The 27,310-nt window shown below is 41.6% G+C and overlaps 1 protein-coding gene across 2 annotated transcripts; it reads right to left on the bottom strand.

Annotated features, from left to right (window-relative positions):
• Positions 1 to 3,169: 3,169 nt before the first annotated feature.
• LOC133414702 (ADP-ribosylation factor-like protein 4D) lies at positions 3,170 to 22,252 on the bottom strand. 2 transcript variants are annotated; one of them, XM_061700257.1, is made up of 3 exons: positions 22,063 to 22,252; positions 19,859 to 20,442; positions 3,170 to 4,093 (listed from the first exon to the last, which is right to left on the bottom strand). In XM_061700257.1, the coding sequence occupies exons 2-3, from the start codon at positions 20,300 to 20,302 to the stop codon at positions 3,929 to 3,931; spliced, it is 609 nt and encodes a 202-aa protein (XP_061556241.1). In that variant the 5' UTR covers positions 20,303 to 20,442; positions 22,063 to 22,252; the 3' UTR covers positions 3,170 to 3,928. The 2 variants fall into 2 exon arrangements, with proteins under 2 accessions (XP_061556241.1, XP_061556240.1); XM_061700256.1 differs by lacking the exon at positions 22,063 to 22,252 and adding an exon at positions 21,422 to 21,599.
• Between the last annotated feature and the right edge of the window lie 5,058 nt (positions 22,253 to 27,310).

The following is a 27,310-nucleotide window of genomic DNA, read 5'->3' on the forward strand; positions in this document are numbered from 1 at the left end:
GTCAATTCCTTTTTTTTGTTTACTGAATATATGGTTATATAGTTTATGGTTTTCAGATCAAAGGTTGAATATGAGACAAAAGTTCAGAATCCCAGCTTTTATTTCACGGTATTTACATCTAGATATGTTAAACAACTCAGGACAGAGCACCTTTTGTTTGAACCCTCCCACACAAAACCTTTTTATCCCCACGTCAAGATGAAAATAGCATAAAATGCTACAAAGCGTAATCCTAGCTCTGTCTTTCATTTGCAATGTACAATAAATCTAGGAGGAACTATACAGTTTATTACAATGTTGCAGCACACATGCAAGAAATACATGACCTAAAAATAAAATGTCCACTTTTTGACATCAAACTAAATACGATCAACGAATTTTTTTAGATTAGATTTTTATGCAAGTGCATTTAATCTTTAAAAACTGATTTCAAACATGAGTTTAAATGAAATTTTTATTCAACTTTTACGTGCAATAAATTTTTATTGAATCATTATGTATGTATAGTTTTTCATAATTTTTATATAGCGCTTTTCGTCTTCAGCGTCATGGGGAGCTTGAGCCTATCCCAGATGACTATGGCCGAATGGCAGACTACATTCATTCATTCATTTTCCGTTCCGATTATCCTTACTAGGGTCGCGGGCATGCTGGAGCATATCCCAGCTAACTTCGGGCAAGAGGTGGGGTATACCCTGAACTAGTCACCAGCCAATCGAAGGGTACATATAAACAAACAACCATTCGCACTCACAGTCACACCTATGGGTAATTCAGAGTCTTCAATTAACCTACCATGCATGTTTTTGGGATGGGGAAGGAAACCGGAGTGCCCGGAAAAAACCCACGCAGGCACGGGGAGGACATGCAAACTCCACACAGGCGAGGCCGGGATTTAAACCCCGGTCCTCAGAACTGTGAGGCGGATGTGCTAACCAGCCGTTCACCGTGCCGCAGGCAGACTACACAGAATACAAAAAAAAATCTGTTCCCCATTTTTTGATGCACACTGGCCTACTATGCTACCGATTTTAATGTTGGTCATTGTGGTGGTACTTGGAGAGAAAAATATTTTTAAGTGTACTTTGTGTAAAAAAGGTTACGAACCACTGTTCATGATTATGCTAGATATCACCGTGATGATTTAGGATGGTGTAAAAGATTAGGTTTTGCTCAAATTTAGGAGTTTACAAAATGTAGAAACTTGCAAATACATTTTCATTTTTCATAACTTCCGAAGTCTTGACATTTTCTTGTTTGATTTCCAGCTAGGTGTGAATTTGAGTGCAAATGGTTGTCTGTTTCTATGTGCCCTGCGATTGGCTGGCGACCCGTTCAGGGTGTACCCCGCCTCTCGCCTGAAAATAGCTGCAATATGCTCCGTGACCCTAGTGAGTTTATGCGGTACGGAAAATGGATGGAAGTTTATTTTTCCGTTGAATATTATGTCAAGCGCAGTACACAGAAGAGATCTAGCATGATCACAGTACACAACACAGCGGAGATCTAGAAAGAGTGACACACACCAACATTCCAATCCGTTTAATTAAGGCTCAGAAATTATTTGATAATGTAGTCCAAACTCATGCATTTCACGTGAAATGCATGAGTGTGGCTAGTTAACACCTATAGCATAACAAGTATGTTATGTTGTTTTTTTGTTACGATCAAAAAAAGTATGGTTTCATTCTCTCTTAATAGTAGTTTGATTATCTATCCTGCATTATATTGTCTTGTAGATGTATTCTATTGCTTTTTTACATCATGGCCAGGGGACTACAGATTAAAACTAGCCTTCTGGCTAATTCTGGCTTTTTTAACCATGTGTACTTCATGTGTTTTATGAAATTGCATTGTCCCCTCTCAAAAATAAACTGAAAAATTTCTTTACAACGAAAGTTTTTTTTCCTCCAGGATTTTCCTGCTGCTGCTGTCTGTCTGACATCCAACAGATGTTTCCTTATAATTACAGCACCTCCAGGTCTCATCAGGAGCAAGGAGATGCATCAGTCACACTGCAGGTTCTCTTGAGCCATTTTTGATGAGAACAATGCATTGGACTTTAATGCTGTCCAAAACAAAGTGCAAGGAGTATTTTTGCATTTTAATGTTTACATCACACTCAGAGTAAGGTAGAATTAAACTAGTCTACTGGGCTGATACCACGTCCCAATAGCCACGTACAGCGGCTACTGGGTTTTACAGTCTCTTCGACTAGTTATGACATTTAGTGTGGGACATTGACTACTCGAAATCTAATTTTTGACTTGGGGAACTGCCACAACTGCTTACAGCAACAGATGAGTGCGCTGAAAAAAAATTAATCTGTCACCTTAATTGAGTTAAACGGTCTTCCAATTTTTGAATGCGCAGCTTTGGTTAGTGAAGAAGACAGGCTAGAGCAGAATCTTGAATATATACTTCAGTCCACACTGTGGTGCAACTGTGTTGTTACACTGGGGTGCTTTTATTTTCAAGGCCCGACTTCACCGGCTACAGGATGCCCGAGAATTGGTGGGTCGTCATTGCCACCTACACTGGTGAATAAGAGCTTGCATTGTGGAATACGCTTTTCCATTTGTTCGAGTTGAACTACATGCACACCATAACACATTCAACCAAAGTGGAAGGGGAACAGCGAGTCATTTCAAAGCACACAGAGATCTGTGATCATTTGCAAACATCGCAAATTCTCACCATGCAAAATCCACTGCTGTGGTGGGCCCAGAATAAGGAGTTTCCCCCGTTTGGTCAGGTTATGCAAACGTTACCTATGCTGGTGAGAAGCATACCGAGCGAGAAGATTTTTTTTCCTCTGGCTGTAAATACCATCACTCAGCATATACGCTGACTACTTCGATGCTAGAGTTCCTATGTGTATGATCTTTGTAAATTGTATGAGATGTTCATTGATGGGAATATAGATTGCAAAGCCTGTGATTTTTTTGATTTTTTCCCCAATTCTAGTACTGTACTGAAATAACTACTAGCTGATGACAAATTTTCATCATGTATCTAAAAAAAAAAAAAAAAATATTTTGGTAGTGCTACCCCTCGTGGACATCTTAAAGTGCACTAATTGATACTAATAAAATTGGTTCATGTCTCACATGCGTGAAGTTAACACAAATTAAAATTTATGGTACAGTATTGACAGGATTCCGAAAGATACCAAAATCAATACTTTATTCATTTTTCAACATTTTAAGCAAACAAGATAAAAACAGGTTGTTTTGGCAAAGAAACTAAACAAAAAACACCCAACTGATAACTTTTGTGAAGTGTGGAGAGGAGAGGGGAAGAAAAATATAACTGAACGTGCATGACTGGACAGTCCTAGTGTTTGTCTGCTCAGCCGTCTCAGTCAGTAAATGTTACGTTTTTTGATGACAGATTTCAGACGCCGTTTCAAAAACTGAGCAGATTCAAGCCTCTAATAACGAGTAAAATTTCTCCTATTGATAAACAAAGGTGTTTTTAAAGTATTCCCAACTATGTAATGGGTGACAACATGCAACATAAATAGTAATTGCGTGAACAAAAATTACCCTAAAACTACGGCATACAATTTTTTTTCTAATGAATCCTTCAACATTGGAGAGATTGCGTCAGTGAGTGTTTATCATATTGCACAGGTTCAAATCCGTCTGCCTCTGTAAGTGGTAAACCTCTTGAACAGACAGATGAGCAAAGGGAGGAGTGTTCAAGAGCTGATATCATCCTCTGCTGGTATTGGGCAGTAACTCTGCCTGAATGATCTGTTCGATTTGTAACAGCTCTCAAGACAATGTCTGAACTTGGTGTGGAACCAACCTTGCTTATTAAAAGGACTGTCCCCTTCCAAATTAGTGACATTATTTCCACTGTTGAGCCATGCAAACAATCGCATTCCCATCGTCTAATGCCACCAATAGCAACATCCTCCCAATCATCTCTTCTTCTTGCTCTGTCGAAGTATCTTCCTCCGCTTCAGGATCATCTCATACAGTTTCTCCAGGCCCAATTGCAGGCCTTGACCGTCCAGCGCTGAGCAGCCTTGTGTGTAGTGTAGCGTAGACGAGCTCATTTCATGGAGAGAGAGAACTTTCTCCACCTGAGAGAAAGGACCACAAGATTAGCCACACTCTTGCTGATAATGGTGATCACAAGCACCAATCTTGTTTTATGCTCATGAGATAAAGTTCATCAAGAGCAGAGTATTTTCTTCTATAGGGTTCTCCTGATAGACATTTTACTAAATACTTGGAACAATTAAGAATATGGATGGACAGAACAGATTCAGTCGATTGTGTGGTAGTGATTGTTGATCACAAGTAAGGCCTTTTCACACTGCACTTGGCAACGCGCATTGCCGCCTTCGACGTTCCCATTCATTGTGTATGTGCTGAGGGGGCGGCAGCGTGTTTTGCCATTCTGCGGGATGGCAAAGCAGAGGGGGATTGTCACTCCGCGGCACACCCACGAATATAAAAAAAAAATAATAATAATAAAAAATATTTTCTGCAGCGGTGACATCAGAAAGTTCCCCCAATGGGTGCGGGACTGGGAGCGTGATTTCTGAGTGCTATTTTGCCGGACTTGTACTGACTTGTAAATGATTGTATTTTTGACAGGCTCAACCCAAAACATACTCCAATCCACACCTTGCACGCACATCGGGTCTGGCAAAAAAATTCGCTATTTAAATTTTTTTTTTGTGATTACTAAAAAAATGGCTCTGGAGCACTCCCTACAAATCCCAAAAAACAAAGGCCCACGCATGTTTCACCTACGGCTGTGAAGATTGGGAGGCACGTGTAGCACCCTGTGACGTACAAAAAAAACCAGCAGAAGCCATATCCTAAAATGCACAAGAAATGAGCTATGATTTTTTTGGGGGGAAAATACAATTTTGGCCCATTTTCCCCACATCCACAGGGGTCATACATTCACAAGATTGTCCTAGAGCAGCTGAGCATGCCGTGACAATGGGAGAGATTGCGGGATTTCTGAAGACGAAAAATATGGCAGCGCCCCTTGCATAGACTTGGAATAGCAGCTACTGCAAGACAAAATTTTCTTTTTCCTTTTTCAGCCGTGGATTGTCGCTTCGTTCTCTCTATTCCTTCACCAGCTTTGCTAGCAGTGGTAACTCACAGAGAGCCACTTGAGATTTGGGCAGCTACGCCATTGCCAACTCATCTGTCATGGAGGATCCTAGCCCCCGCGGCGAGCTGCCGCTGAAGAGAAAAAAGGTGGATTCTTCCACTTCGACTGAGGATTTACTTGATTCGACAGAAACAGACAAGTGTCCTCCTCTCAATCGACAACAAATTGTCAATTACACTTGACTTACTTCGCCAAGAGATCACCGAACTCAGAAACAGCTCGGAGTTCACACAGCAACAGTTCAAGGAGCTAAGATTAGATAATGCTGTGTTCCGATCAAACATGATGTCAACGTCAGCGGGAACTACAAATTCTAAGACTGAAAAATAAAATCATGAAAGAAACTACGCTGGACATTAAATCAAGAAGAATTACAATTACATAATGCATTAAAAAAAAATATGCAATTGGGACTTTCTGTGCCTGGCCCGGACAGAATCTCTGTCGAATTCATTAAGCATTCTGGGCAATACTAGCGCCTCTATTTTTCAGAACAGTCAAGGAGATAAACGATAAAGGTCAAACAAGTAGCCATATGAACGCAGCTTCAATTACATAATTACTAAAGTCAGTTAAGACCTGGCTAATTATCGGCCCTTATCACTGATTAATGTACCGTATTTTCCGGACTAAAGAGTGCATCGGAATAGAAGATACGCCCACTAAATTTGTAGAATTTTCTTTTTTTTTTTTTTTTTTTTTACATATATTAGCCGCACCAGACTATATGCCGGGGATATATATGTTGTGAAATTAGATATTTACACAGAAATATTTTGTAAATGTTTATTTAAATACCTTCATTGTTTCCTAACAGTGCCTGTAACACAAAAGTAAAACGGGTCAAACATAATAGAAAAGTCAAGTTTATATTCCTCCTCCTCCTGTTCACTGAAACCACTGAAGTAGTCTTCTTCAGTGTCAGAGTTTAAGAACCTCAGAATATCTCCATCACACACCATTTCAATCTCTGTCGGTGTCGCTCTCAATGTCATTTTCATCTCGAGACACAGTCACCGCTGAAGTTGTACTGCTCTCCTCACGTAGCAGTCCAGCCTTTCGAAATCCGTTAGTGATCGTAGCTTCTTTCACACTGCTCCACGCTTTTAAGATCCACTGGCAGACCTCAGAAAAGGATAATCTTTGCATGCGGCCAGTTTTTGTGAAAGATTTCTCACTGCTGGTCATCCAAGCCTCCCAGTCCCCTCGAGTGCCATTTAAAAAGCACAATTCACACTGATGTCCAGTGGTTGCAAAAACCACTGGACATCACCAGGAATCACAGCTGGAATTGAGTTTGATCTCTTGATGGCTGCTTTCACAGAATCTGTTATATGGGCACCCATACTGTCCAAAACAGGCAATGTTTTTTTTTCCCGGTGAAAAAAATCCAGCAGCTGCAGCAGCTTTATTTCCCTCCTGAATGGACAGACCGATGGCTTTCAACATAAAAGCTGCATCATAGGCTTTTCTTCTTGTACTTTCTATGAGGAGGGTGTCCATCCATCCATCCATTTTCTACCGCTTATCCGAGGTCGGGTCGCGGGGGCAGTAGCTTTAGCAGGGATGCCCAGACTTACCTCTCTCCAGCCACTTCATCCAGCTCTTCCGGGGGGATCGAAGAATGTAGTCTCTCCAGCGTGTCCTGGGTTTTCCCTGGAACACCTCACCGGGGAGGCGTCCGGGTGGCATCCGAATCAGATGCCCCAGCCACCTCATCTGGCTCCTCTCGATGCGGAAGAGCAGCAGGCTCTACTCTGATCCCCTCCCGGATGACAGATCTTCTCACCCGATCTCTAAGGGAGAGCCCGGACACCCTGCGGAGGAAATTAATTTCGGCCGCTTGTATCCAGGATCTTGTTCTTTCGGTCACGAGCCACAGCTCGTGACCATAGGCGAGGGTAGGAACATAGATCGACCAGTAAATTGAGAGCTTCGCCCTTTGGCATAGCTCCTTCTTTACCACAACAGATCGATACAAAGTCCACATCACTGCAGACGCTGCACCGATCTGCCTGTCGATCTCCCGTTCTATTCTTCCTTCACTCGTGAACAAGACCCCAAGATACTTGAACTCCTCCACTTGCGGCAGGATCTCATCCCCGACCTAGCGAGCGCATGCCACCCTTTTCCAACTGAGGACCATGGTCTCAGATTTGGAGGTGCTGATTCTCATCCCAGCCGCTTCACACTCAGCTGCGAACTGCTCCAGTGAGAGTTGGAGGTCACGGTTTGATGAAGCCAACAGAACCACATCATCTGCAAAAAGCAGAGATGCAATAGTGAGGCCACCAAACCGGACCCCCCGCATGATGAGGGTGTGTAAAACACGTTCGTCCCGTCGTGCTGCGTTTTGAGTTGAGTGCGCCAAAAACTAGCGTTGTCGTCTTCTACACGGTGGAGGCATCTGCGCATGCCCAAACCCTAGTGCATTATGGGAAACTGTCATGTTTTAAGCATTACGTTCGAAGAAGTTTGGCAGTACGTTTAAACAAGCTGGGCCCGTGTTGTTTGGTTTTTGCCCTGATAGCCGTTAGCGGGGGAAAAAAAACCCCAAAAAATCTATTTTAGCCGCATCGTTCCATAGGCCGCAGGGTTCAGAGCGCGGGGAAAAAAGTAGCATCTTATAGTCCAGAAAATACAGTAGATAAGATTATCTCGAAAGTCCTTGCAGCGAGACTTGAAAAGGTACTTCCGTCGATAATCCAGTATGACCAAACCGGTTTCATTAAAAGGTATTCGTTCCACAATGTGTAAATAATGTCTATTAAATTTAATAAGCATGTCACAGTGTAAAAATTTAAATGCAATCATCATGTCACTTGACGCAGAGAAGGCTTTTGATAAAGTCAACTGGGCTTTCCTGTTTGCAGTACTTCGCAAAGTCGGCTTTAGAGACTCGTTTATACATTGGATAGCAACATTATACAACTCGCCGAAAGAGACAGTCACCACAAATGTGATTACATCAAGTTTTACTTTACAAAGAGGAACCTGACAAGGACGTCCACGCTCACCAATGCTATTTGCAATATTCATCGAAGCTCTTGCTACCGCTATACGTCAGAATGCTAATTTTAAAAAAGGTATCTGCTCGCCAGTGACAGAACACAAAACCAATCTGTATGCTGATGATATTCTTTATTTACTGGAACCCAAGTCTTCTCTTCAGACAGTCTTCAATCTCAAAACATTTTCACAAAGATCATCAACTGGACAAAATCAACAATACTCCCATTAACTGCAAACTCATGGAATCCTGCATATTAAATTCCAGATTACCCCATTCCTACAGGAAATATTAAGTATTTAGGTTGTAATATTTCACCAAAACTCAGAGCTAACCAATATAAATTACGTAACACTTCTGGAAAAAATCTCATCTGATTTAAAATGCTGGAATAACTTGCCTCCATCACTACTGGGAAGAATATCCACAATAAAAATGAAAACCTTACCTCAAATAAATTATTTATTCTTAATGATTCTGTGTAAGCGCACATTTAAATGGTTTCAAACAGATTCTGCCGTAATAATTTATTCAAAAAATAAACAGAATTAGTTCATCCAGTCTTAAGAAAAGTAAACAGGAGGGAGGCCTAAATGCTCCCAACTTTAAACACTATTATTTAGCTAACCAATTACAATACCTCATCAAATAGATGCACCACAATGAGGAGTATCATTCTTGGCTCGAATTGAAACAGATAGACTGCAACAACATCAAACTCCCATTTATTTCCACAAGTCTTAAACACTATAAATGCTTCAAGAACCCAATAATTGCAGCCACCTTAACGGCTTAGTGGAAAAGTTTAGAAACTACAGGATCTCAATTAGCTCCAAGTATGCAATCTGGCACAATCCACATTTCGAAATCAGCAATCTTCTTTTGATTTCGGCTTGTCCGGTTTGGGGTCGCCACAGCGTGTCATCCTTTTCCATGCAAGCCTATCTCCTGCATCCTCTTCTCTAACACCAACTGCCCTCATGTCTTCCCTCACGACATCCATCAACCTTCTCTTTGGTCTTCCTCTAGCTCTCTTGCCTGGCAGCTCCATCCTCATCATCCTTCTACCAATATATTCACTCGCTCTCCTCCGGATGTGTGCAAATCATTGAAGTCTTCTCTCTCCAACTTTGTCTTAAAAACGTCTAACCTTGGCTGTCCCTCTGATGAACTCATTTCTAATTTTATCCAACTGAGAGCGAACCTCAACATCTTCCTTTACGCTACCTCTGCTTCCTGTTGTCTCTTCAGTGCCACAGTCTCTAATCCGTACATCATGACTGGCCTCACCACTGTTTTATAAACTTTGCCCTTCATCCTAGTCGAGACTCTTCTGTCACATAACACACCTTCCTCCACCAGTTCCAACCTGCTTGGACCAGTTTCTTCACTCACTCAGGGAAGCTCATCGGCATGCTCCTCATCCTCATCAGGGTCTCGACCCGGCTGCAGTTCGTCGTCGTAATTGACTTGAGTGGGCGAATGCTCACATTCGATGGCGCCTGGCACACTGGAAAGGTGTTCTCTTCAGGGATGAATCCCAGTTTTCGCTGTTCAGGGCAGATGGCGTCATGTGGTTGAGCAGTTTGCTGATGTCAACGTTGTGGATCGAGTGGCAGTGGGGTTATGGTATGAGCAGGCGTATGTTATGGGCAACGAACACAGGTGCGTTTTATTGATAGCATTTTGAATGCACAGAGATACCGTGACAAGATCCTGAGGCCCATTGTTGTGCCATTCATCCACGCCCATCACCTCATGTTGCAGCATGATAATGCATGGCCCCATGTTGCAAGGATCTGTACTCAATTCCTGGAAGCTGAAAACATCACAGTTATTGCCATGGTCAGCATACTCCCCGGACGTCACCCAATAAGCATGTTTGGGATTCTCTGGATCGGCGTATACGACAGCGTGTTCCAGTTCCTACCAATATCCAGCAACTTCGCACAGCCATTGAAGAGTAGACCAACATTCCACAGGCCACAATCAACAACCTGATCAACTCTATGCGAAGAGGTGTTGCACTGCGTGAGGCAAATGGTGGTCACTCCAGATACTGACTGGTTTTCCGACACCCCAGACCCCCACAATGAAGCAAAACTGCAGATTTCAGAGTGGCCTTTTATTGTGGCCAGCCTAAGGCACACCTATGCAATAATCACGCTGTCTAAACAGCATCTTGATATGCCACACCTGTGAGGTAGGATAATTATTTCGACAAAGGAGAAATGCTCACTAACAGATTTAGACAGATTTGTGAACAATATTTGAGGGGAAATGGCCTTTTGTGTATGTAAATAAAGTTTTAGATCTTTCAGTCCAGCTCACAAAAAATGGGAGCAAAAACAAAAGTGTTGAGTATAGAGTTTTCTTCAGTATATTTAAAGTCCTCCACCCTGACAATTTCTTCTCCCTGTTGCTTCACTCTTCCGCCTCCACCCCTCTGATTTCATGCACAGATACTCTGTCTTACTTCGGCTAATCTTACTTCCTCTCCTTTCCAGTGCATGCCTCAATCTTTATAACTGTACATCATCATGGCTGGCGTCACCACTGTTTTATAGACTTTGCCCTTCATCCTAGCAGAGACTCTTCTGTCATATAACACACCTGACACCTTCCTCCACCCGTTCCAACCTGCATGGACCAGTTTCTTTACTTTCTGACCACACTCACCATTGCTCTGGACTGTTGACCCCAAGTATTTAAAGTCCTCCACCCTTGCCATCTCTTCTCCCTGTCGCCTCACTTTTCCCCCTCCAACCCTCTCATTCATGCACATATATTCTGTTTTACTTCGGCTAATCTTCAATCCTCTCCTTTCCAGTGCATGCCTCAATCTTTCTAACTGTTCCTCCACTTACTCCCTGCTTTCATTGCAGATAATGTTATCTGCAAACATCATGGTCCACGGGGATGCCAGTCTAATCTCATCTGTCAGCCTATCCATCACCACTGCAAACAGGAAGGGACTCAGGGCTGATCCCTGATGCAGTCCCACCTCCATCTTAAACACCTCTGTAACACCTTTGCACACCTCACTACTGTTCTGCTGCCCTCATACATGTCCTGTATTATTTTAACATACTTCTCTGCCACTCCAGACTTCCGCATGCAGTACCACAGTTCCTCTCTGGGTACGCTGTCATAGGCTTTCTCTAGATCCACAAAGACAATGTAGCTCCTTTTGACCTTCTCTGTACTTTTCCATCAACATCCTCAAGGCAAATATGGCATCTGTGGTACTCTTTGTAGGCATGAAACCATACTTTTGCTCGCAAATACTCACTTCTGTCCTGAGTCTATCCTCCACTACTCTTTCCCATAACGTCATTGTGTGGCTCATCAACTGTATTCCTCTATAGTTCCCACAGCTCTGCACATCACCCTTGTTGTTAAAAAGGCAGCACCATTCCTCAGGCATCTTCTCACCCGCTAGAATTCTGTTGAACAAGCTGCTCAAAAACTCCACAGCCACCACTCCTAGATGCTTCCATACCTCTATAGGAAAGTCATCAGGACCAACTGCCTTTCCATTTCTCATCCTCTTTAATGCCATTCTAACCTCCTTCTTACTAACAATTGCCACTTCCTGGTCCACCACACTTGCCTCTTTTACTCTTCCTTCTCTCTCATTTATCTATTCCTCAAATTATTCTTTCCATCTGTCCAGCACACTATTGGCACCAGTGAACACATTTCAGTCATCTCTATCCTTAATCACCCTAATCTGCTGCACACCCTTCCCATCTCTATCACTCTGTCTGGCCAACATGTATGGATCTTTTTCTCCTTCTTTAGTGTCCAACCTGGCATACATGTAATCATATGCCTCGTTTGGCCTGTGCAACCTCTACCTTTGCCCTACGTTGCATCTCAATGCATTCCTTTTGCCTCTCCTCGGCCCTCTCAGTGTTCCACTTCTTCTTAGCTAATCTCTTTACTTGTATGATTTCCTGTACTGTGAGGTTCCACCACCAAGTTGTCTCCTCTCCTTTCCTGGCAGAAGATAAACCAAGTAGTCTCCTGCCTGTCTCTCTGTTCATCTTGCCTCTAGTGGTCCAGTCTTCTGGAAGTACCTCCTGTCCACTGAGAGCCTGTCTCACCTCTTCCCAAAAAGCCACACAACTCTCTTCCTTTCTCAGCTTCCACCACATGGTTCTTTGCTCTGACTTTGTCTTCTTAATCTTCCTCCCCACCACCAGAGTCATCTTACACACCACCATCCTATGCTGTCGAGCCACTCTCCCCTACCACTACCTTACAATCGGTAACCTCCTTCAGATTACATCGTCTGCACAAGATGTAATGCACCTGCATGCACATTATACATAACATCCTTAATTTCAAGTTTCAGCCACATCACTTGATCGGATACCCTTTTCACCTCCAAGATATTCTTAGCTAACTCTTCCTTTAAAATAACCCCTACTGAATTTCTTTTCGCATCTACCCCATGGTAAAATAATTTAAACCCTGCCCCTAAACTTCTATCCTTACTGCCTTTCCACCTGGTCTCCTAGACACACAATATATCAACCTCTCTCATTAATCGTCATGTCAACCAACTCCTGAGATTTTCCTCTCATAGTCCCAACATTCAAAGTCCCCACATTAAATTCTAGGCTCTGTGCTTTCCTCTTCTCTTTCTGCCTAAGAACCCGCTTTCCACCTCTTCTTCGTTTTCGATCCATAGTAGCTGAATTTCCACCGGCGCCCTGCAGGTTAACAGTGCAAGAGGTGGACATTGTTAACCCCGGCCATGACCGATCCGATATGGAATTCTTTATATGAACGCTCATATTTGTTTGGCAAAGTTTCAAGCCGGATGCCCTATCTGATGCAACCCTCTGCATTTATCCGGGCTTGGGACCGGCCTACAGTTTGCACTGGCTTGTGCCCCCCCCCCAGGACTGCATTCGAAATCAACAATATACCCCTTTATTTTAGCACATGGGAACAACATGGAATTGACCACCTGCAACAACTATTGAACGATAGTACTTTTAGGAAACCTGATGTACTGTTCCAAGAATTCCAAATAATAGCCGGAAACTTACTTAAATACAATAAATTAAAAGCGACAATAAAAAAATAAATAATAAATAATAAAATAATAAATAAAAAATAAAAATAAAAAAAATAAAAATAAAAAAAGAATACCAACACTCCAGAACACCCTCGAACCGCTGGAGTTTAAGCCAAAAGTAAAGCTTCTTCCGCAAAGAAAAAAAAATCTCTCAAAAGTTTAGAAATTAATTTCATGGACTAAATCAATGCACTTACCTATCACTAAATGGGAAGAAGACCTATGTACGCTGACCATAATTACTGGCTACAGATATGTAACGTTTAGAATGACAAAAAAAATGACTTATACATCTTATACGATATAAAGTAGAACACACTTTACTCAATACACCATGCATAAAATGGGCTTCTCTCCATCTCATATATGCGTGCAATGCACCAAAAATATCCCGGACACCTATTTTCATGCTATATGGGAATGCACACCAATTCGATGCTTTTGGTCTTTGGTTACGCAGAAACTCTCATATTTTGAACTGCAGGATTCCACATTCCCCAAGATGTGAATACTTGCCGACTTACGCACAATCGACCTCCCTAATAAATATTCATAATAATTACTCGACGCGTTAGCTACTGCTAAGAAAACAATTCTATTAAGCTGGAAAAACAAACAAGCTATTAACATCAATCACAGGCTAAATCTCATCATAGAATATATTGAGTTCGAAAAAACATCAGCGGAACGAAAAAAATCAATTACATATATACGTACACTTCCTCAACCTGCTAAATCGAGATTTTTGATTCCTTTGCCTAAGTAGTGTGCCATCTGACAATAAGAATATTTTGTAAGTGAAAAAGTAAACTTTTGACTTCTGTATTCTTTGTTGTCGAGGTTGCTGCTGTTGTTTTGTCATTCGCTTTATTTTTTCTTATTCATTTATGTACTTTTTTTTCTCTCTCTCTCTCTCTCTCTCACAGTGCATGCATGGAGTTGGGGTCTTCTCTTATTGACCCTGTGTTTGCGGGTCTGGCATCTCTGGGGGCGGGACTTTGATGTTGGCTGGGGAGGGGGGGGGGGCCGCATTGGGTCTGCGGCCTCTTCTTGGCGCCGGGTGGCCGGTTGTCATGGCACCTCAGTGGGGCCGGTGGTCCCTTGGTGTGGGATGTGTCCTGCCCGCCAGGCCGCTGTCGGGTGGACTCCTGGGCCCGATTCCACCTCTCGATTGATTGGGTGGGGTCCTCAGCCACCGCGGTACAGGCACAGCAATTACAGGACACTTCTGTCAGTCATTGTACATGCAAAACTGTGTCAATTCATTTACATGTACCCGCAGGCACACACCCCTGGGACTTTTTCCACTGGGTGTGGGGCCACTCACTGGTTTCGACAAATAATATGCATGAATATGCGTTGCTCGGGTATCCCCTCACTCACACTCTCATCCTATAGACGTTTATAATTTACATAGCCACTCCCACCTACACTTCAATTGTACAGCCGGGTTCACGACCCTTGTCCTGCATGCTTCTTCTCCTGTCCTTGTCCTGTCCTTCCCTCACAGGGTGTAGGACTACTACCCCATACAACACTCATATCTAATGTGTCATTGTTCTAGATATATAAGGATTTACTTTTCTCATCTTGTTTACAGTTAGAGCTTTGTCTTTTGTCTTCTTGTCTCACTCCCCTCTGGACACTTTGTTCTGTTCGACTCCATTATAATACTAAGAAACCACAGCGGCAACTTAAAAACTCCACTGTGACATAGAAAAACTGTTCCGGCATAAAAGGGATACACAACCTCCATTCTGCTTTACCTAACAGCAGCAAAAAAAATAAAAAATATTTTTTAAAAAGTCTCTGGAGCCATACCTTAAACACAACAGGAAATCCACATTTTTTTATTTACTTTCACTTTTTACATAATTTTTCACCTTTTGAAGTAGTCATATTTTAATTTTATGAACTCCTCTTGAAGATTTAATCCGATTTACTTCTAACTTTGTGCGTCTCATCTCAAGATGTTGAACGTTGACTGTAGTCAACCACTGGCTGAATAACGTGTGTGGCACTGAGGTTATGCTTAATAAACAGTTCATGTTCCCGTGTTTGTGTGAACTAGGGACTAACGCACACGACAACAAGGAGCTAAGTGCTAGGGGTGAGCGATATATATCCCCTTCAATATACAGCACCGTGAAAAGGAATTGACCCCCTTCTCAAATTCTTAGATTTTTGCTAGACTTTACACCGATTTTAATCGGGCTGATCGATATCGGCCGATATTTAGCATTTTATGCTGATCGGCTTTAATGTCATAATTCGCCGATCCGATCAATAACCGCGAAAGACATTTACTCCATCGTGCGCAGTATATTTGAATTCAAAAGGTAGTTTATTTTTAGCCTTGTCGCATTTCTTTTGACGTAGTATTGGAAATATCTGATGGCCAATAAAGTTATTTAAAAAAAAAACAAAAAAAAACAGCAGCAACAAAAAAACATGTCAGCGGTGTGGAACAGACAACACCTAATGCCCAGATCAGACTACAGGACAAATCTGCACTCACACGATTCACTGCCAGACTACTGGAATAAAATATTTTATTCCGATACCACCACATCCCGTTTTTTTTACGACCATTGGGCTTTATCTTGTCAACTCAAATGGTATACAAACACTGTATAAACACATACAAACAGGCAACATAATACTCTCAGGCATACATTCTTCAAAATGTGAAAAACTAAATTATATGAATAATAATAGATCGTGACTTCTACTTTCTTTGTTACCTCAAGTGTGTATCTCATTCTATGCACCAAGCTGCCCCTCAGAGGTCAAGACTTGCACAGCAGGAACTAAAACCCCAAAAAGGCACACATAAACAGGGGGAGTACAAGCATCTAAACCCTCACTACATTATTCTTACCTGCCACGACATTGTCGATAAAACTACAGCGCCGTGCAAAAGTATTGGCCACCTTCTCAAATTATTATATTTTTGCATAGTTTCTCCACTTTAATGTTTAAGATTATCAAACAAATGTAAATAGACAAATTCCAGTGAACTTAAAAGGCTGTTTTTAAAATGACAGGTTTCATTAAGGGAAAAAACCTTTTCAGTTACCTGGTCCTGTATAAGTAATTACCCCCTTGTTAAATCATGAATTAATTGTGGCTAATCACAATTTTTGGTTAATTTTCACTGATCACACCCAAGCCTGATTACCTCCACAAGGAGTGGGATGACTTAAAACATCCATCCATCCATTTTCTACCGCTTATCCTAGGTCGGGTCGCGGGGTCAGTAGCTTTAGCAAGGACGCCCAGACTTCCCTCTCCCAAGCCACTTCATCCAGCTCTTCCGGGGGGAATCCCGAGGTGTTCCCAGGCCAGCCGAAGGATGTAGTCTCTTCAGCATGTCCTGGGTCGTCCCCAGGGTCTCCTCCTGGTGGGACGTGCCCGGAACACCTCACCAGGGAGGCGTCCGGGAGGCATCCGAATCAGATGCCCCAGCCACCTCATCTGGCTCCTCTCGATGTGGAGGAGCAGCGTCTCCACTCTGAGATCCTCCCGGACAACTGAGCTTCTCACCACTTAAAAACATCACTTAATAATAACTTTGAATTTGTCCCGACAAAAGGCAGACAGAAGATCTAAAAAGTTGCAACAAAATGACACTATCCAAACAATTTCCACAACAATCGAGAAAACGTATTTGACATCTATCAGTCTGGAAAGGGTTACAAAAGCCATTTCTAAAGCTTTAGGATTCCATCGAACCGTAGGGAGAGCCATTATTCTCAGAAGATTACCCAAAGAGAACAGCAATGACTCATTGACAACACACCAACAAGTCAACTTCTGAATGGCTTAAGAGAACAAAATGAAGGTTTTGGAGTGGCCTAGTCAAAGTCCAGACTTGAATCCGATTCAAATACAGTGTGGCATGACCTTCAAAAGACCGTTCATGCTCGAAAACCCTCCATTTTTGCTGAATTCCTACAATTCTGCAAGGAACGAGGGAGCCAAAATATCTAGACAGAGATGTGAAAGACTCATTGCCAGTGATAGAAAACGCTGGATTTCAGTTGTTGTTGCTGAGGATGGCCCAACCAGTTATTAGCTTTACAGGGCACCATAACTTTGTCACACAGGTGGCCCTGTGAACTTTGAACTGTCCACTCCCCCTTAAATAAATAAAATCATTTAAAATCAGCATTTTAAGTTAAGCTGGGTTATGTTTGTCTGATATTTACATTTGTTTGCTCTTAAAACAAAGTGGGCAAACTATGCAAAAATAAAAAGGGGGCTAGTACTTTTTCACGACACTGTATACCCCAGATGTATTGCCGCATATGGAGAGAAACCAAATGCTGTTCCCAACATATCCTGACAAGAAGAAAAAAAAAGAAAAAAAAAATGAACTGAACTTTAAAATTTGTATTTATTGTTTTTTTAAGTTACGTTTCATGGTTTTCAAATTAATTTTTTTATCTATTCAATTGTGTAATATGCTTATGTTTAAGTTAAGCAGTGGCTATGTTCCAATGTAAAAATATGTTATTATTAGTTTTATTGAAGTTATTTTTCAGGATTTTCTAGTATAATGTCTATTCTATTTGATTCAATTGTAGTACATTCCTGTTTAAAGTTACTTTATATAACCCATTGATTGATAATAAAGTGGTCAGTTTTTCCTCATACCTACTTTTACAGATTGTTCTCTGAGTAATATCACTTGATCAAGCCTTTTCTAACAGTCTGTACTACAAAACAAGTATGCAGGACTATTGCTGATATCGGATTGGACCAATATTGGTATCAACCAAAATTCAAGGGTGCAAGATCGGTTTCGACCCTGAAGTGAAACAGTTGTATCAGGACATCCCTAGTAATGGAGGCCGTAGTGGTGGCACACCTCCGAGAGGGTTTTTTTTGGTGAGCAGTGACTTATTACATGACACAGAATTGCACCCCCAAAACCCGATATTTCAAGTGGACTGTTAAATTGTGTGTGTGTGTGTGTGTGTGTGTGTGTGTGTGTGTGTGTGTGTGTGTGTGTGTGGTGGTGGTTGGGGGGGTGTTGCAGGTCTCTTTTAAATAAAGAGGAAAAGGGTTTGTCAATCTCAGCAGTCGTAGCACAATTTTATGTTCAACAAACATATCGTTGCTGTTGTCGGGAGAAACCCCATGTAAGTCCAAATATGGTCAATTTCATATTTTTTTCACAAACTGATACTATTGGTCTGTCCCCACCGTCTTATTTATATGCAATATTAACCAATTTAAAGTAGTAAAAAAACAAATCTATTAATGCTCTTGCATACTCAAAATGTCTAAGTGGTGTGAAACTCCACTTCTTTCCTCGTTCCGCGGAAGGCGTGTGGCATAGTCGCTGCCTATATTGAAAGGCTGGATATTTTTTTTTTTTAAGACAAATGAGTACAAACAGTACGGTTAAGATACATTTCAGGTAGGCTTGTTTGTTAGAATCGATCAAGGTAACGATTCTTCACAGAAGAAACCTCGTAAACCATGGAGGCAAGTCTGCGTGCAGATTAATATCAGTCTAATATATGAGGATAAGGTTCATCTTTGATGAACAGTTTGCGAAGGAGACGTAACACAGGTGTTTGCGTCTGTGATGTATTAAAAGGCTTTTTGTATGGTTGGAGGCATCTGTGCGACCGCAGACTTTGATGTGGACGGCTGCCGCTGGTTACGAAAGGCCTCTTCATAGTCCTGCACTCGCGCAGGCAACAGCAACCGCATTGCATCGCGTGACCGACGCATTGGGCCATGCTGCCCCAATGAGACTCTTGACACGCGCACATGGCACAAATTGTCGCCGCGGAGATCATCACCATTTTAGTCACGTTGTGATGACGTACTCAGCTTTCCCCTTGGTTCCTCAATACCGCCATCTTTAAAATACAAAACATGGAACAGATTGAGGAGAGACTGTGCGAGGAGTGCGCAAATATGTGCATCTTTCTGATGATAGCACTACAAATTACAAAGGTGCACAAATGTCGGCGAATTCCTGGCGTGAAGTTTCCGCGGCGGTAGGTTTACAGGTGTTGAAATGCCAGTGAAGGTGGAAACTACTACCATAATTGGCAATAAAATCCAGAGGAAACTCAACCCTGTGGTGTCCTAGCCACTACCCGCCATAGCAACACCCCCAACTTGGAGAACTGCAGTACATTTTCAAAACAGCACACGTGGGTTCTGTTAGAGTATAATAGCAAACTGCGCGCCGGATAGCCGCAGTGACGTCAGCGCAGTCACTGCCCGTGCGAGCATAAAAAAGCCTTTATTCTACCATTTTATTCAATCAGTTTAATACATTTTTAGATGTATAGCAGATTTAATCAGCGCTTGAACATGATTTTTGGGTGGTACTGTGTTGATGTTAGTGTCCAATTGTATACGATAGCAATATAAGGTATAATACCAACTTAAAGCGGTGTTGGGACTCAAGATTTTTTTTTTTAAACAAATCCCAATTCCAATGAAGTTGCGTCGTCGTGTAAAACACAGGCCTTCAGTGGGGTGTCCAGATAAACGTCTTAGTGCTTTCAGAAAAGTAGTCATTTTGGAGGTGCAAGGGTTCCACCCGACAGCGACGGTATGATGGAAAAATAGATTACCTCTGAAGCTGGCATGGCTGATTCCAGGTCCTGTTTGTTTGCCAGAACCAAAACTGGCATCCCTAGATTCTCAGCAGACCGACTGATCCTGTGAAGCTCCATCTTAGCTTCCTCCATTCGCTCTGCCTCAGCTGCATCCACAACAAACACCAAGCCATCAGTCCTCCGAGTGTACGACTTCCAGAGAGGCCTCAATTTCTCCTGGCCACCAACATCCCACACCTGGAAAGTCGATGTGCTGGCTTTGGGATTCCCCATGGGCACTTTAATACGTTCCATGTTAAAGCCTTTGGTGGGGACCGTCTCGACAAATTCCCGCAGCTTGAGTCTGTAGAGGAGCGAGGTTTTCCCTGCATTGTCCAAACCAATCACAACAATGTGCAAGGACTGGAGGTTTGGGAGGAATGTGGTGTTAGGGGCCATCTCTGTCAACTGGTTGCCCATGTTTCTGTCCAGAATAGTGGAACAATGTGGCTGAGATTTCCACTTCCGTCTGACTTTCCTTGGGAGGGCAAGTGTGGAGAAATGGGGAGGGCTGTGCAATCTGGGGACAGCAAACAACTGCAGCTTCAAGCACTGGAGATCTGGATGAGAACAGGGGGGGAGGAAAACACGAGTCAGCTTGTAAATAACAGATCACTGGCCAATTAGATGTGCCGGTTTACCAAATCTATCCACAAATGTGCCATGGAATAAACTATATGTGGGTATTAATGTTGAAAATATGTGAATATAGGAAGAGTAATTAGAAGAGTGTCAACCTCAAAGGCCAAACAATCCTAATTTGGTTAAGCCGCAAAATCTGCACCTCTGCAGATACACATCCTAACAGAGAGTATATAAAATGTCACATTTCTTTGACTATCCATGATTACATTGAATTGTTCAAAGGCTATCTTTCTAAATTCAGAATGCAATGGGTTCTTTCTACTTGCCCTCTTTGCAACCTTCCAAAACAGTTTTGTGCAAAACGTTTTGGTTGAGTACTTTTTGTGTTATCCTTTTACGTCACTTCGGCCTGTTTTTAGTAAAATACATACTGGGCTGACTACTCTAGACCCCAAATGCCCAATCCCTAACTCTAGTGTTTGCCTTATCTTTACCAACCGCGAATGAAATAAAACAACTGACCTCTTTGTGGGGGTTGCAAAGCAAATAAACGCCCACTCGTCCCAAGTGCATCTTAATATATTAACTAAAGAAGGTCGCTGTAGTGCAATGCTTCATTTGGATTAAAAAAAAAAACAAAAAAAACGCGTGTTTGTGGTTGTAATGTCCATATAACCAGAGTTCAAAACAAGCCGAGGTCATTAAACCTGCACTTTGAAAAGCTAGTTGATAACAGTTGGGATTTAGACCATGTTTCATATAGGCTTCAACAATTAAGTTCACCTGCGTAACACCGGTGCCACCCCCCCCCACCAAAAAAAAAAAAAAAAAAAAACACGAAAAAATGCTCCGAGAATTCTAAGTGTGTCCAAAGCAGTGCAATCAAATTTTGTTTCCAAGTTTCGACGTGGACCAAGAGACGCGAACGCATTTAAACTGTAATGCAAAACTCACCTGCTTTACACTTCCACACCGCGTAAACAAAATCTATCGTTGCCGTGTGACAACGCAACTCTAAACACGGAGTTCTTTTAAAAGAGCAAACTTTAGGGCTTAGCGTTCCAAGAGGCCACCATTGGACGTTTCCCACTTCGATTCCTGCTTACGTGTGGCTGAGAAAGCAACTCACACAGAGGCAGTAGTAGTGGGGGAGGGGGAGGGGCGTCAACCCCAGCTCCTGACGTCACCAGTGAACGGTGGCCGGCAAGGGGTAAAAGACAAAACAACTGGAACATCTTTGGCCGGCTAATATGAAATAACGATGTAAATTCTGTCAAAATAAAACTAATTTCTAATAAATTTTATAATAAATTATAAAACTAAAATAAAACTAAATATCGTGCAACCTGAAAACAACGGCCCAAGTCGTACAGTAATGCACAGTGTCCGTTCTGCATTTTTTTTTTTTTAGAGCGAATGTTCCTGTGTAGGAGTGTTGTCGGCAAACTTTAAGTTTTACAGTGGTGTCCGAATGAGGTACTGTATAAAATAACTTGTTCAGATAAGAGATCGTTTTGCTCGAAGCCACGGGTATAAAGCTAAAGTTAGCATTAAGTTACATCACATGGCGGAAAAAACGAAAACTTATCACCCACCGCATGCAGTGTTTCAATAAGCAGCCAGTGCATTGTGCCAGTCTCTCTCGCCCGCTGGCACGCTGGCACACACACACACGGGCACATGGACAAGTTACATTTCATGGCGTCTACACATGCCCAGTGTCAGCTTCCAACAGCCACTCCACATTAACGTGTGCAGTTAATTACTGAGCTTAAGCCAGCCTCCACTCGTAAAATAGCAGTCAAGCCAGCCGCCCCCAATTGTGTTCAATGTTCATATTAGGCATTACGGTAATAAGTCGCCAACTAGCGGCGAAAGCCACCTTCAAAATGAAAGCCTACCAATAATATGAACGTCTATGGTCTTTGGTTAAGAAATGCAACCAGCAAGGTTCATTTGAATCTTCAGATGCATTAAAATCAATGTAGTTTATTTGATATCTTGTGAAAAAATTAACTGTAAATGGACTGCAACTGCCGGCACGGTGGAATACTGGTTAGCACATCTGCTTCACAGTTCTGGGGACCGGGTTCAAATCCCGTTGATTGAAGACTCTAAATTGCCCGTAGGTGTGAACGTGAGTGCAAATGGTTGTTTGTTTCTATGTGCCCTGCAATTGGCTGACGTCCGTTTCAGGGTGCACCCCACCTCCCGCCCAAAGATAGCTGGGATAGGCTCCAGCAGCCCGCGACCCTAGTGAGGATAGTCCATTCACTATTTTATTTTTTATTTTAGATATCAAATAAACTACATTTTTAATGCATCTCAAGATTCAAATTAACCTTATTGGTTGCATTCCTTAACCGAAGAGCATTGACGTCCGTATTATTGGTAAGCTTTTATTTTGAAGGTGGCTTTCGCCGCTAGTTGGCGATTTATTACCGTAAAATGCCTTGTATGAACGAAATTATGGGGGGGGGGGGGGGGGGCTGGCTTGACTGCTACTTTACGAGTGAAGGCTAACTTGACCGCAGTATTTTACACGGGTTGTTGCTTATCTTGACGTGTTTCTCCAATGATTTCAGAGGCATGAAACGAGTAGACAATCGGCCAGCTAGCTGTTTCATGCTTTGTTGTATGGAATCAGATTAGTGCCAAAAAGATTCACACGCAAATTTTTAAATCACATACGTAAAAAAAAGATGCGCACAAAACGTTTTAAATCATTAAAAAAAAATCCGTGTGAATCCTTTTGCCACTAATATGATTCCATAGAATTCTGCCTTTTTATTTAAGTATTCAAGAAGTCAGCCTTTTTCAACCACAAAAAAAGAAGTCTGCCTTTTTATTTACTTCATAAAAAGTGTGCCTTTTTATTTCATATTTGTTCATGTTTCATCTATATATATATATATATATATATATATATATATATATATATATATATATATATATAATTTTATTTTTTTCCAACAGTGCAAAAAGGCTTTTGTACTTCTGGGCTATTTTTTGTGTGTGTGAGAAATTTGAGTTGCTAAGGAATGTCAAAAAAAATTTGGGTTGCGAATTAATGACCAAGTTAAATTTTGGGTCCTGAGGCAAAACCAGTTGGGAACCCCTGATTAGCTGAAAGTTTGAATATTAAACTTATATCGACAGTGGTTTATTTCCTCTCACATTGTTTAGGCTTGAAGTGGGGATTTGATAACATTGTGCAATTGTAAGTGATGCTAAGAGTAACAAAACTGGCCTTTTTTTTTCATAGGGTCCGTTGAGAAATGAAAAGACAGGACAAGATATATAACTTTTTTTTTTTTTTTTAATGAGAAGCAAGTCAGGTGACAGTAAGGTGGACAGGGAGAGTGTGTGTGTGTTTGTGTGTGTGTGAGTGGATAATTGTGAGTGGGTTACTCTGTGATTATTGAAAACATTTTGCAGTTGTGTTTCTGTGTACATTGTGTTGTAAACATTGTTAAGAAATGTTATTTTATGCGCACAAAACTCATCTTCTGTGTGCTTAGTATGTACATTGCAACATTTAGAGACTCTGATTGCAATTCATTGGTCGAGAAACAAAGTCATTGTCATAGTCTGTGGATCCCCTGAAATAGCCTTGGGCACCCCCTGGGCACCCCAAGAATAAAAGTAATGGCAATGTCTGCCAAATCGAAAGAAAAAGTGCAAAGTGGAGTGAGGTCTGAAGTCTGCAATTGAACATGCACATACCATAAAAGTAGGGTGATGCCTTTTATTTAGTAATTGAAAAACAAACATACCCGTACTGTATTAGAAATTATTATCCGTGGTGGGAAGCAATGATTTAAAAAAAAAAAAAAATAAATGCTTCTTTATGCAAGTAAATTTACAGGGGTCTGTACTTTACTTGAATACTTCCTTTTCTGATGAGTTTGTACTTTTACTCTCTGCATTTGAAAACAGATATATGTACTTTGTACTCCTTACTTTTTCCAAATAGGGTTGTTCAATTTTTAAACTTCCGCAGGTGACGACATGACGTAAAAAAGACACGTAGAAAGAGATTAATTCAATCTTGAGAGAATTATTGATTGGGATCTAGAGGACTTATAAGACAACCAGAACAGGGAAGGTCTCATTGGAGCAGGCTTTATCAATTCATGCAACAAGGCCAGTTAGGACAGCACCAGCCTGAAATTTGGTGTGAATTTTTTATGCTTCAAGTTGGATGCACGCCCCACACCACAAATGGTATCATGGTCAAGATGCCTTGTAAAGAGGACACTGTAGGTTAACATGCTTTGTTGGGTGGAAACTGCCTTATTAATATTCGATTCAGTTGTAAAAAGGTGGTAGAGCTGCCTCAGGGGGTAGCCAAGTTATATTTTCTCAATATAACTTGTTACGCGGCTTTGCGCTTCTGACAGCAGTGGTATTCAACCTCTGGCCTAGGGGCCATTTCCAGCCGGTCCTCCCATTATGTGCGGCCGGACCTTTTGCAACATTTGCATGGGTCATACTTTTGCACTTGTCCTGCAGCAGTGGTGTCAACCTTTGGCCTAGAGTCGATTTGGGGGTCATACCCCATTTTTGTGTGGCCCACATTTACTCAATATGGTCCGTAACTTTGCATATGTCCTACAGCGTGGTGTCCAACCTACCGCCCGGGGCAATTTACGGACCTTCATCGTGCCAATATCCCAACCTGCCAGGACCTCAAACTACCTGTACCCCAACGTGGCCGGGGTGTGAGGGCCCGATTATAGCTGCTCACAGCGCTAGTTATCTTTGGAATAGATGAAAGGACGACATTGTAATGTTCGTGGGAGATAGGTGGTGTCGTAAGCCAACTCCTCTGTTTAGAGATGTTCTTTCACTCTCATCTTCTCATTCTGATCCTCTCGTGTGGTTGGCAACTTATTGTCTTTGACATCCTCACGAGTATTATTAGATGGTACTAAATTTAAGGAGGCCATTGTCCTGTTATCGACGACATACCATGTATCATCTCAACAGATGATTTTGACACTAGTCTTGCTTTAAATGATGAACTTGTGGAAGGCGCAGCTAGCATCACTGCAAACAACTATCAATTCAATTGCATCCTTAAAAGAAAGAAACCAAAAGAAGGTGCTCCTCTTCACAAATAGGGAACTCAAATAAAAATCACAAACATTAGAAATAAAATGTCTAAAATGTACTTGTCTGCTAGATCTACAGAAAGGCCATCTGTCATGCCGCAGTAGCCATTTTCTCATATCATTATTTCTCATCAGAACAGTATTTCCAATTGCAAAGAATTTAGGGATTTCATCATCTACGGTCTAATGCCTGTGACCTTTGATCCCTCAGGCGCCACTGGATTAAAAAACTGCATCATTGTGTAAATTATATTGCCATGTGGGCTCAGGAACACTTCAGAAAACAATTGTCAGTTAACAAAGCTTGTCGCTACACCTACAAATGCAAGTTAAAACTCTACCATGCAAAGCGAAAGCCCTATATCAACAACACCCAGAAAGGCCATCGGCTTCTCTGGGCCAGAGCTCATCTGAGAGGACTGGCGTAAAGTGGAAAAGTGTGCTCTGATAAGTCCACATTTCAACCTGTTTTAGAAAATAATTCATATCGTGTACCCTGGGACAACATTAAATATCTTGACATGTATTCAATTTAATATTGGCTGAAAAGGATTTGGAAATCATTTTAGTCTGTTTTTATTTACGTTTCACACAATTGCGGTTTGTACATTTTGAAGTAACTCAAACACTGTTCAAGGGTCACATTTTTTATTTCTTCTTTGAAATTATTACTTTTTTTTCTCACCTCGAAGTAGTTTAAAAATCCCATTTTTATTTATTTTGGAAGAAACATAAGAATAATAATAAAAAAATAAATCAAAGTCGCCAGTCATGGTCGCCAGTATATGAATCTTCTTTGTAATGTTTTATATATAAAAACAGTCCCTATATTGTACATACTTTATTTACTGCAACACAATGTTTTTCCAGAGAAGGCAGGATGTCACAAATCCTCATTGGCAATCAATCTTGGGTGCCCTTCGATACATGATATCCAGTGAGTTACAAAGGTAGGCTAGTAAAATTACCAGTGAGATATAGAAATGATTTATCCGCCCCTACCTTTCTTCTCAAAGAAAAGCAGCCCAAGAGAGTATAAAGTTGCCAGGAGACTCCACGACTAGAGGTCAGAAAGAGGAGTGGAGTAAAGTGAGATGGATATCTCAGTCTCCACCAATCTCCTCCAGTGGCTGTGTTAGATTGCTTTGGAGGCCAGGAAGCTTGGTGAGTTTACACTATTATTCATTTGATGTGATTGCTCAATTGTTACAAAAATGTGTATGTGTTCACTGTGATGGGTTAAATGCAGAGAACAAATATCATGTGCGTGCATGCATGTTCATGACAATAAAAGGTGATTCTTCTTCTTCTTAACTGTAATCTAGATGGTCTCATCAAAACCCGTTCATTTACATGGTTCAACTAATGATAATACAATGTACAGTATTTCAAATAGATCACACTCGTGGTGTTAGAAATGTAATGCCAGCTATTCCTTTACTGTACTTCCTTTGCTGCTTCACTTTTAAAATATAACCATCGGTGAGCTGGTACATTGGTATGTGCTGTGTCACTATGGAACAGTCACAAGAGGAGAAGATAGGAAACAGGACAATCGACCGGGTTCCTAAAAGGCATGCATTCTTACATCCGTTGCTAGATTGCCACACAATACACACACCCTTCAGAGATCTGTTTTAGAGACAAAATTCATTCCGTGCACAGGTTTCTCTTTATCTGTTCAAATGAGGTAGGTGCCGTCTTCAGGTACACAAAGCACAACATA

Source organism: Phycodurus eques, chromosome 16, assembly GCF_024500275.1.
Source record: "Phycodurus eques isolate BA_2022a chromosome 16, UOR_Pequ_1.1, whole genome shotgun sequence".
Classification (NCBI taxonomy): Eukaryota; Metazoa; Chordata; class Actinopteri; order Syngnathiformes; family Syngnathidae; genus Phycodurus; species Phycodurus eques.

What these genes read in the sequence shown, in the direction of transcription:
- LOC133414702 (XM_061700257.1), bottom strand. Translation starts at nt 20,302, where the DNA reads ATGGGCAACCAGTTGACAGAGATGGCCCCTAACACCACATTCCTCCCA. An exon ending in CAGCCATGCCAGCTTCAGAG is followed by an intron (nt 4,094 to 19,858) that starts GTAATCTATTTT and finishes CCTTTCTCTCAG; the next exon opens with GTGGAGAAAGTTCTCTCTCT.